Source organism: Aegilops tauschii, chromosome 2, assembly GCF_002575655.3.
Source record: "Aegilops tauschii subsp. strangulata cultivar AL8/78 chromosome 2, Aet v6.0, whole genome shotgun sequence".
NCBI lineage: Eukaryota > Viridiplantae > Streptophyta > Magnoliopsida > Poales > Poaceae > Aegilops > Aegilops tauschii.
The window spans coordinates 518,732,304-518,743,671 of NC_053036.3; the positions used below are offsets into that span (position 1 = coordinate 518,732,304).

Below are 11,368 nucleotides of genomic sequence, written 5' to 3' on the forward strand. Positions count from 1 at the left end.
AACTCCACGAAAGTTATTTTTGGAAATAATAAAAAATACTGAGCGGAAGAAATACGTCAGGGGGGCCTCCACCTGTCCACGAGGGTCGGGGGCGCGCCCCTGCCTCGTGGGCCCCCTGTTGGCCCTCCGGTGCCCATCTTCTGCTATATGAAGTCTTTCGTCCGAAGAAAAATCATAAGCAAGCTTTCGGGACGAGACTCCGCCGCCACGAGGCGGAACCTTGGCGGAACCAATCTAGGGCTCCGACAGAGCTGTTCCGCCGGGGACACTTCCCTCCGGGAGGGGGAAATCATCGCCATCGTCATCACCAATGCTCCTCTCATCGGGAGAGGGCAATCTCCATCAACATCTTCACCAGCACCATCTCCTCTCAAACCCTAGTTCATCTCTTGTATCCAATTCTTGTCTCTAAGTCTGGGATTGGTACCTGTAGGTTGCTAGTAGTGTTGATTACTCCTTGTAGTTGATGCTAGTTAGTTTATTTGGTGGAAGATCATATGTTCAGATCCTATATGCATATTAATACTCCTCTGATTATGAACATGAATATGCTTTGTGAGTAGTTATGTTTGTTCCTGAGGACATGGGAGAAGTCTTGCTATTAGTAGTCATGTGAATTTGGTATTCGTTCGATATTTTGATGAGATGTATGTTGTCTATCCTCTAGTGGTGTTATGTGAACGTCGACTACATGACACTTCACCATTATTTGGGCCTATAGGAAGGCATTGGGAAGTAATAAGTAGATGATGGGTTGCTAGAGTGACAGAAGCTTAAACCCTAGTTTATGCATTGCTTCGTAAGGGGCTGATTTGGATCCATATGTTTCATGCTATGGTTAGGTTTACCTTAATACTTTTGTTGTAGTTGCGGATGCTTGCAATAGAGGTTAATCATAAGTGGGATGCTTGTTCAAGTAAGGGCAGCACCCAAGCACCGGTCCACCCACATATCAAATTATCAAAGTACCGAATGCGTATCATATGAACGTGATGAAAACTAGCTTGACGATAATTCCCATGTGTCCCTGGGAGCGCTTTTCTCTATATAAGAGTTTGTCCAGGCTTGTCCTTTGCTACAAAAGGGATTGGGCCACCTTGCTGCACTTTATTTACTTTTGTTACTTGTTGCTTGTTACAAATTATCTTATCACAAAACTATCTGTTACCTCTAATTTCAGTACTTGCAGAGAATACCTTGCTGAAAACCGCTTATCATTTCCTTCTGCTCCTCGTTGGGTTCGACACTCTTACTTATCGAAAGGACTACGATAGATCCCCTATACTTGTGGGTCATCAAGCTTCGTGATCTAACGAAGCAGTTTGCCCCATCCGTGCTATGCATAGTGGAAACTCAAATATCTAAAGAACGGGTCAAGAATCTTTCTGATACTTTAGGTTTTACTCATTCTTATGTTGTTGGTAGCTCGGGCCGTAGTGGTGGCCTCGGTTTGTTTTGGAATGATGCAATAAAAATAAATGTTTCAGGTTACTCAGAGTACCATATTGAAGCTACTGTTAGCTCACATAATAGCCCCGATTGGCGCCTCACGTGTGTCATGGTGAAGCTCAGGTCGGAGAAAGATACAAAACATGGGACACTCTAAAATCCCTGGTTGCAACTAGTCCCTTACCATGGATGTGCCTGGGAGATTTTAACGAGGTGCTATATGAACATGAGCATGTGGGAGCGGGGCAGAGAAGAGCAGCGCAGATGGCCGGGTTCAGAGATGCGCTGGATGTGTGTGCGCTCGAGGACTTGGGCTACCAAGGGAGACCTTGGACTTTCGAAAAGAAAACGTCAGGAGGAGCCTACTGCTGTGTACGTCTCGACTGCGCAGTGGCCAACAATGACTGGATTGCGTTGTTTCCCCATGCAACGATTTTCCATGAGACAGCAGCAACATCGGATCACATGCCAATTAGGCTGCAGTTGGAACCCCGGACTGCCATGCAACCTAAGAAGAAAATGTTCAGATATGAGCTGTATTGGGAAAAGCATGCAGAGTACAAGGAGTCCCTTGATCACATGTGAACGGGGGATCCGGGTGCTAGTACGGTGGCTGATTTAAATAGAAAACTGCAGAACCTGTCGGTCTCTTTGACACAGTGGAGTGGGGCAACGATTGGACAAGTCACTAAGGAAATCAAAAAGCTAAGGAGGGAGTTGGAAAATTTGCAGAATGAACCCCAGAGAGTGGCGCCATCACATGTAGAGGTCAAAATTTCTGATCATCTTGTAGAGCTGTATCATATGGAGGAAATTTTACCCGCTCGCGCCCTGCGGCTGCGTCGGCGGTCATCCCCTCCCCTCCGCCGTGGGCCTCTGGCTCCTCCGAGGCAACGTGCACCACCTGCGTCCACGCCCGGTCGTAAGGATGTCGGATGGCGTTCAGAAGCACCTCTCACGTCGCGTCGGGGCGAATGAGAAGATGGGCGGTCAAGAGTCGACCAGCTCACGGACGGGGACAAAAACACTAAGTACTTCCAACGTAGAGCCAACATGAGACGCTGGAAGAACCAGATTAAGAACCTAACGAGGGAAGATGTCTCAATGACGCATGATGCCTCTGAGATGGCGAGCCTGACGAACTCTTTTTACAAGAGTCTATTTACGGCGGAGGGCACGTCGGGGGTTGAAGAAGTACTTGAGTCGGTTTCGTCCAAGGTGACTCCAGAGATGAATGAAAGTCTGCTAGCACCGTACACGGCCGAGAAGGTGAAGACTGCACTATTCCAAATGTACCTCACTAAAGCGCCAGGCCCTGATGCGTACCCTGCACACTTTTTCCAAAGGCACTGGGCTTTTTGTGGTGCTGAAGTAACAGACATGGTGCTGCGAGGAAAGCCCGGAGGTGATTAACGAAACCATACTTGTCCTCATACCTAAGGTCGGGGACCCAACCCAGCTTACTCAATTCAGGCCAATTAACCTCTGCAATGTACTCTACAAGATCGCCTCCAAGGTCCTTTCCAACAGGCTCAAAGTTATTCTGCCAGAAATCATATCCGAGGAGCAGCCAGCCTTTGTTCCGGGAAGGCTGATAACAGATAATATTATCACTGCTTATGAATGTTTGCATTTCATGAAGAGAAACAAAGCTCAACGGAATAGATTCTGCGCGGTTAAGCTTGACATGATGAAAGCTTATGACAGAGTTGAGTGGGAATATCTGGAGGCCATCATGCTCAAGCTAGGGTTTGCACCAACTTGGGTATCTCTGATCATGAGAATGGTGAGCTCTGTAAAATTTTCTGTCCTTTTCAATGGTAGCAAATTTGAGGAATTTATGCCTTCAAGAGGGATCCGTCAGGGGGACCCCATTTCTCCATACTTGTTCTTGATAGCAGCGGAGGGCCTTTCGTGCCTCTTAAAAACTACAAACGAATCATCGCACCTTAGAGGAATTCAAGTGGCTCTAACGGCTCCGCCGGTAAGCCACTTGCTTTTTGCAGATGATAGCCTGCTGTTTGTTAAGGCCAATGTTGATGGAGCAAATGAGTTGTCATCCTTGCTAGATCACTATTGCATGGCGTCGGGGCAACGTGTGAACTTGTCAAAATCCTTAGTGTTTTTTAGCAAAGGGTGTCCTAACACGTTGAAGCAGGAGGTGAAGGGCGCCTTGAACATCACCAATGAATCCTTATCGGAGCAGTACCTGGGAATGCCCTCTGATGTAGGTAACAACAAGAATGGCGCCTTCAAGTTCCTGAAAGATCGTGTTTGGAACAAAATCAAGGGGTGGATGGAGAAAATCCTGTCTGCTGGAGGGAAGGAAATCCTTATCAAATCCGTGGCACAAGCTATACCAGTGTTCTCCATGTCTTGTTTCAAGCTTCCTCGTGGCCTTTGCGAGCACCTGAACTCGTTGATCCGCAAATTTTGGTGGGGAAGCAAAGAAGGAAAAAGAAATCCAAGTTGGGTGTCTTGGAGCACCATGATCAGACCCAAGGCTTGTGGTGGACTAGGTTTCCGCGACATCGAGCTCTTCAACCTAGCCTTACTTGCTAGGCAAGCTTGGAGAATATTGACAGATTCCACCTCCCTCTGTGCACGAATCCTACAAGCCAAATATTTTCCTTCGAGCGACTTTCTGCATGTTGATCTTGGGCCGGCGCCATCACAGGTGTGGAGAGCGATCTTGGAAGGGCGTGACACTCTGACACAGGGCCTGGTTCGCCGCATTGGTGATGGCCAAACAACAGAAATCTGGCAACACAACTGGCTCCCGCGACCTCACAACATGCGGCCGATCATAAGCAGAGTTCCAAACCCTCCACATATAGTGGGTGAGTTGATCTTACCGGATGCTAGCTGGGATCGGACCACTATCCAGGAAGTGTTCTTGCCAGTAGATGCAGTGGCCATCCTTTCCATACCGCTGTGTACCAGACATATAGACGACTTCTGGTCATGGATACATGAAAAGAACGGGTTTTTCTCTGTTCGCTTGGCGTACAGAATGCTGGTCACTACAAAACACAGTCGGGAAGCATGGTTGGAAGGCAGAGCAGACACATCCAACTCGGAGGCAGAGCAGAAACAATGGACAAAGCTCTAGAAGATTGCAGCCCCTTCGAAGGTAAAAATCTTTCTATGGCGATTGGCACAGCAGTCCATCCCTACAGCCGATCTTCTCCATCATCGGAGGCAACGGAGGACACTTGTGGTCTCTGCGGAGCCATTGACTCATGGCAGCACTCGTCGCTCCACTGCAATGCTGCTAGAGCCGTTTGGGCGCTTCAACCTATGGAGACTTTCCAAGTCTTGAATGAGACCATGGAGCCGGATGCCAAAAGGTGGATTTTCACTCTAATTGAGGCACTACCTTCTGAGGTGTTCACTCAGGTATTGGTCACACTCTGGGCCATCTGGTTTGCGTGACGGCAAGCCCTCCATGAAAATATTTTCCAGAGCCCAATGGCCATGCTTATGTTTGTCACAAAATACCTCAGAGAGCTGGCTGATTGCAAATCAAAGGAGACGACCCGTCCGGCACAAGCTGTTCCCAGCAACCGGACAAGATGGATCCGACCTCCTCATGGTTATGCAAAAATCAGGGTGGATGGTGTTGTCAACAGAGCCAACGACGAGGGCTCCTACAACGCTATATGCAGAGACCAGAGCGGGAAGTACATGGGGTCATCGGCTATCAGGAGTGTTGGGGTTACCGATCCAACAACATTGGAGACTCTGGCGTGTCGAGAAGCAATGGCCCTTGCTTTGGACCTCTCATTAACTCATGTGGAGATTGCTTCGGACTGTAAAAATGTTGTTCAGGACATAAACCTTGGCACTAGAGGAATGAACACGAGCACCGTGAAGGAGATTAGAGCTACTGCTACTCAATTTCATAGTTGTGTCTTCGTCTTTGAAGGCAGAGTTTCGAATCAGGAGGCCCATAGCCTTGCTAAGCATGCTTTTGGTCTGGACCCGGGGCGTCATGTGTGGCTCATAAACCCCCGAGACCTGAATTGTATCCCTATGAACATCATTAATTAATAAAGCAAGTGTGTTTAGACTAAAAAAAAACCCAGTTAACAGAATAGCCTATAAATGGTGCTTAAGGCGCCAAATAGTAACTTGGGCATGAACGTGCTTAAGTGTTTTTTTTATGATGAGTCGAGGGCTCCAGCCTAAGTGGGCTGCACTACTAGTAGTATATCGCTCATGGGCCTCTAGTGGTTTGCGCCCAAAATTAAATAAACGTGAAAGTACCAGGCCCGACCGATTTGCTTTCAACACAACAAAAATACAGGCCTGGCCTGGTCGCCATTGACCTTTCTCTAAGACAGCCGGTTAAATCTTGTCCGCCACGTCAGCGCCTTGAAGAAGACGCCGGGCCACAGGACAGGGGGAACAGACCGCCGGCGCCGTCACGACTCGCGACTCCCCCCGCCACCTCCTCCGCCGCGGGAAATCACTCGCAGAGCGTCCACCGCCCCGCCGCGACGCCCAAATCGCCTCGATCCGCCGCCCGATCGATCCATCCTGGCGCCGCCCGGGGTGCTTCGCTAGGTCAGCTTTCGCTCAAATCCTCTGTGCAAGCAAGATGTTCCGTGGAGTCGAATTCGTCCGGCTTAGCCCCGTAGTCGCGCGCGTAGAGGCTCCCCTCCACCCCCTTCCGCTGTTTCCAGGACGAGGAAGTTGAGCGGCCTGAATCGCGTACTCTTTTAGGTGCCGTTAGTTATTGTTGGTACTTGGGTAGGTTGGCTACTCCCTCTTTGATTGCCCCAGGTTTTGCGTCTACCGGCCTAGTTGCTCTCACTTGTACTCGCTCCGGCCGGAATTACTTGTTCTATTGAAACGAACTCAGCACGTTTTGTCCAGATTGGGGCTGTCGGGGATTATGTTGTTTTCGGATAATCGATAAATTGTTTGGTATCAGTGACAGGTTCAGAACTAACAAACTTGTTTCTGCTCTGCAGATAGTAACCATCAAGTGGGGATTCTGGAATTTGATCTAATTCCTACTGGAATTTGATTTGTCAGTCTTTGCCATTGCAACGCGTGCCTTGTGCATCTGGAGGTGCCCACTGATGCAGGGAAGGTGATGTTGATTGATCTTGAGCGCGTGTGATAGTGCACAGGTTTCGAACAACTGTTGTCTTCCACCATGAGGGTCAAGCTTGAGCTCCTCATGCCCTTGCTGGCGCAATACAAAACACCCGCATGGGCCACATTGGTCGCCGGGTTCTTTGTGCTGTTTGCCCTTTCCCTCTCCATGTACCTGATATTTGAGCATCTATCGGCGTACAACAACCCAGAGGTTTGTGCTTTTCTGTTGCTGCACCTTGTCATGAATTTTCAACCTAGTTCTGTTTGCTAGCCTTTTTTTTTTACTGATTTGTATTTGTTCTACTTCCGCAGGAACAGAAATTTGTTCTGGGTGTTATTTTGATGGTCCCTTGCTATGCAATTGAGTCGGTAAAACCTCTAAGCGATTTCTTCATGTGCTAAATAATTCCATTGATATGTTTAATGATCTTGTTCTCCTTTTGGAACAGTATGTCTCTTTGGTAGATCCAAATATCACTGTCTACTGTGGCATCTTGCGCGAGGGTTACGAAGCATTAGCTATGTACTGCTTTGGAAGATATATCACAGCATGTTTAGGTAAGTTCTGTCTAGTGACATTGTCATAACCCCTACTTTGTTACCTGCTGCAGCTAGCTTTGGTTCTGGAATTGCATTTAGTATAGAGCTGGAGGATGATTAAAGGTTTACCCTTTTCTACTTTTTAGTGCTGATGCTAAGCTGTTTCTTTACTTCACATTTAAAAAATTACTGTCGGATAAATGATGCGTTTGAACAATGCAACCTTGTGGAATGGATGCTGCATGGATTTACCAGTGCCTTGTATATCTGAGAAGTGAGAACTAGAAGGGGTGGGTTTCTCAATCGATTTATTCTTATTATAGATTTATAGTTAATAAAACCAGACTGGAATTTCCCGGAGTGAAATGGAGTCAAAGGTACAAGCGGCTCCATTCCTCCAAAGACCAAAGTTGGACTGAGAATTTTTTTTCTAACCCACCAGTTTATGCAAAAAACAGTTAACCAGATGGTTATGACTGAACATGACGGCTTTGCTTACAGAGTAGATTCCGCTTGTACACTGCTTTACTTGTGGTAATTTGGAAAGTTGGCGAGAGGTAAGGTCCTAGGGAAGCAGACTAATATCACAACATAGATTGCACTTGTTTCAATGCGGCAGTAGTGACTATTGGTCAGCTTTCTGGGATTGGACACCCAGCAACAGCGAGCACCATAGATTGTTGTACTCCTAGGCTCCTAGCAAGTAGCAACAGCGGAGCACACAACATCTGCTGAGTATCATGGGCCTCGCGGTTGCTGGGATCTTGAAGAAACGGTGCCTTTCTTGGATCTGCTTCTGATTCACGATGGCCAAAGAGCTTGAAGAAACAGCGGCAGCACGGGAACGGCCTCCTGATGCCATAAAAAAGAACATTGGTATTTTGGCATCAGGCATCGTTGCAGCAATTCACTTGATCCTACAATAGCTTGCCAAGCCCAGTGCATATCCATGACTATCCATCTTATTAATGATGGGTGTGTGCATTTACCTTTGCTTTGATACTTATATTTGTGTTTAATAGGATAATCTGTCCAATTGCACTACTCTTCCTCTTTTCCTGAAACAAATGTTACTTCCTTGTTTTCACATGCATAAATTTTCAATTATTGAATTGATGTGTAAAAACTTTTAAAAAACTAACTACATAATTTAAATGAGTTTGAATATTGAGAACACTGTCAAATGTTAATTGGCAATCTGACCAGTAGCTGCCACATCGATTCACTGTCGGGTCCGGCTTCGGCTCTGGCTCCAATAGCTACTGTAAGTAGCAGTTCCCTGGAAATGATGTAATAAACATGTAATGTAGTCTTATCGATTACACCATATGCTAAACTACTTACGAGTTAATGCCTTACAAGACTTAAAAGTAGCATTAACATAGGAGTCATAGTTTGAAACTTTGGATGTTAAGGCCCAGTAAGTAAATACCGGGAGCACGCAAAATTTACACTCAATCCAAACAGGGCCTTAGTCAGGCTTATTGGCTGTTGAGTGCCATACCATTATTGTTTGATTTCACTTGCAAAATTTTGTATCGTCTGTTTGCTGTTGTGACTTGGCAATGTACCGTTTGGTGCAGCTTGTGTATTCCCTTTTCTGTATTTCTCTTTCTTTACTGTGTGTGTTTATATGTAGGTGGGGAAGAAAAAACGATAGCCTTTTTGAAGAGGGAAGGCGGCTCAGATTCTGGGCAACCCCTTTTGCATCATGCCTCCGAGAAAGGAATCATACACCATCATTTTCCCGTGAATTATATTTTGAAACCCTGGCGAATGGGGATGCGATTTTACCAGATTATCAAATTTGGAATCTTCCAATATGTATGTCCACTGCCCCGTATTGCAATTTGTTAATTCTGAAATGTTGAGAATAACTTAGTTGAAGTGTTTTGCTTATGTAGGTGATTATAAAGACGCTCACAGCTAGCTTATCTCTTTTTCTAGAAGCTTTTGGTGTATATTGTGAAGGTGAATTCAATTTACGATGTGGGTAAGATAATTCTCTCTTTTTTGCTTGTTTAATCTCACAGGGGAATAGGTACTGTCCACACTTTGAGTTGTTTATGCAGAAGAGTTCAATGTGTAGATAGAATATATAATGTAGCTTTTTCATGTCATCTTTATTGCGATGAATTAAACAGATTAGAACATGTTCCAGTTTGCTCTCCAATCATCAGAAAATCTATCCAGATCTCGCTCTTTGCCTTGAAGCCTAAGCTGAGATTGCTGAATTAATTAATTGCTTTGCTTATATGTTGCTTCATTTATCTTATAGCTCCTACATATCTTTTTGATGCAGATACCCTTATTTCGCTGCAATCCTGAATTTCAGTCAATTTTGGGCCCTATACTGTTTAGTGGAATGGTACACAGCTACCAAGGACGAATTGGCACATATAAAACCTCTGGCTAAGTTTCTTTCGTTCAAGTCAATAGTATTCTTGACTTGGTGGCAAGGGGTGGTGATTGCAATAATGTATTCTTTGGGCCTGCTTAGAAGTCCTTTAGCCCAGAGCTTGCAGTTAAAATCAAGTATTCAAGATTTCATTATTTGCATAGAGGTATTTATCTTTCCAAGTTGGCCTGTTTCTTAAAGTTTCCTTAGCTTTGGTTTTAAGAAATACTCTCCATCATGTTTCTGTGATTACCTGTAATATCTGATGGCATCGTGTCTTCCTCCAGCGCAGATGGGCATTGCGTCAGCTGTTCACCTCTATGTGTTCCCTGCTAAACCCTACGAGCTCTTAGGTAACCAGTCACCTGGAAACATTTCAGTCCTTGGAGATTACGCATCCTCTAACCCTATAGATCCTGAAGAAGTCAAGGAGAGTAACCGGCCGAGCAAAATGAAGCTTCCACAGTTCGAACCGGATGAGAGAAGTGCAACAAACATAAAGGAGAGTGTTCGCGACTTTGTGGTTGGCAGTGGGGAATATGTGAGTTCTAGGCTTCTACTCCCTCCGTTCCTAAATATTTGTCTTTCTAGAGATTTCAACAAGTGACTACATACGAAGCAAAATGAGTGAATCTACACTCTAAAATATGTCTATATACATCCGTATGTGGTAGTCCATTTGAAATCTCTAAAAAGACAAATATTTAGGAACGGAGGGAGTATTAACAAATCTTTACTGGCAATACACTTCATTTTATCATGTCTCAGATTAGTTATGAATTACAAATAAGTGGTTAGCATGTGCTCACAGTATGGCTCTCTGTTCTCATGCTTCTGTTTTATTTTTCTTCCACCCACTTTCAGGTGATCCAGGATTTTAAGTTCACTGTTAACCAAGCAGTGCGACCGGTGGAGAAGCGGTTTGATAAACTGCTGAAAAAGAAAGACAAGTATAAGAACACCCAGGATGACAACTGGGTGAGTGCAGCATCACCAGAGAGACCGGTTCGTGGCATCGATGATCCGCTATTAAGCGGGAGCACAAGTGACAGTGGGGTCTTGAAGGGCAAAAAACACCGTAGAATTGTCAGCACAGTTGCTACCGCGGATAGTTGGGGAGGTGGTGGTGATAAGACACCTGATGGCTACGAGATAAGGGGCCGCCGCTGGGCAGTGAAGAATTGACGATTTAACCATGTGCAGGATGGATATGTTTCAAACCATAACACGTGAAACAAGGAAGGGGCCTTCTGTTGCAGAAATTACTGGTAACCTTCTGCGGCGCTGGCCAATTTTGTTGCCAGTGCAAGTTCACGGTGTGCTGCGTTGTAGGTAGCTGCAGCTCCTGAATCCTGATACGGTAGTCTCTGTGCATAGCCTATTATTTCTTCTTTCCAAAAGGACTCGTACAGGGAATTGATTGTTACAACTTCAATTGGTGTTACTCAGAATTGAGAAGAATCTTGTTCCGTACAAACGGGAGCCCCTCTACAACTGCCCCTTGTTTACCGATGTACCTAAATCCTGTGATATGATTGTTTGGACATCATACTTCATTACTGTAAAGAGCTGGTGGAAATAACAATAAAGGAAATGTTGATAATGTGTTCTATGTATTCCTTTTTTTTTGCATGAACTGTTTATTCCATGCATCTTGCGTGTGAAATAAATTAGTGTCTCTTTACCCTTTTTATGCCTATGTGCTCTCTTGCAAATTTTCATTACTAAATACTTGAAAAAAAAACGTAAGACTACTAATACTATCTATACTGAATTTTTTCTTTCTCCTGTTTCTCATAGTGTATGCAAGTACAGTAACACTTTCAATTGGTTCTTTTGTGTGGTATTTTATCATGGACCTGTCTCTAGCTT

General features: G+C 45.2%; 1 protein-coding gene across 2 annotated transcripts; it reads left to right on the top strand.

Annotated features, from left to right (window-relative positions):
• Positions 1-5,777: 5,777 nt before the first annotated feature.
• On the top strand, positions 5,778-11,099 carry LOC109769384 (protein LAZ1). 2 transcript variants are annotated; one of them, XM_020328132.3, is made up of 9 exons: positions 5,778-6,018; positions 6,429-6,769; positions 6,871-6,927; positions 7,008-7,116; positions 8,738-8,922; positions 9,003-9,091; positions 9,401-9,662; positions 9,789-10,037; positions 10,361-11,099. In XM_020328132.3, exons 2-9 carry the CDS (start codon positions 6,617-6,619, stop codon positions 10,679-10,681), a joined length of 1,425 nt encoding a protein of 474 aa, XP_020183721.1. In that variant the 5' UTR covers positions 5,778-6,018; positions 6,429-6,616; the 3' UTR covers positions 10,682-11,099. The 2 variants fall into 2 exon arrangements, 1 of the variants encoding a protein (XP_020183721.1); XR_002234290.4 differs by having other exon boundaries at positions 5,796-6,018; positions 9,784-10,037.
• The last annotated feature ends 269 nt before the right edge of the window (positions 11,100-11,368 follow it).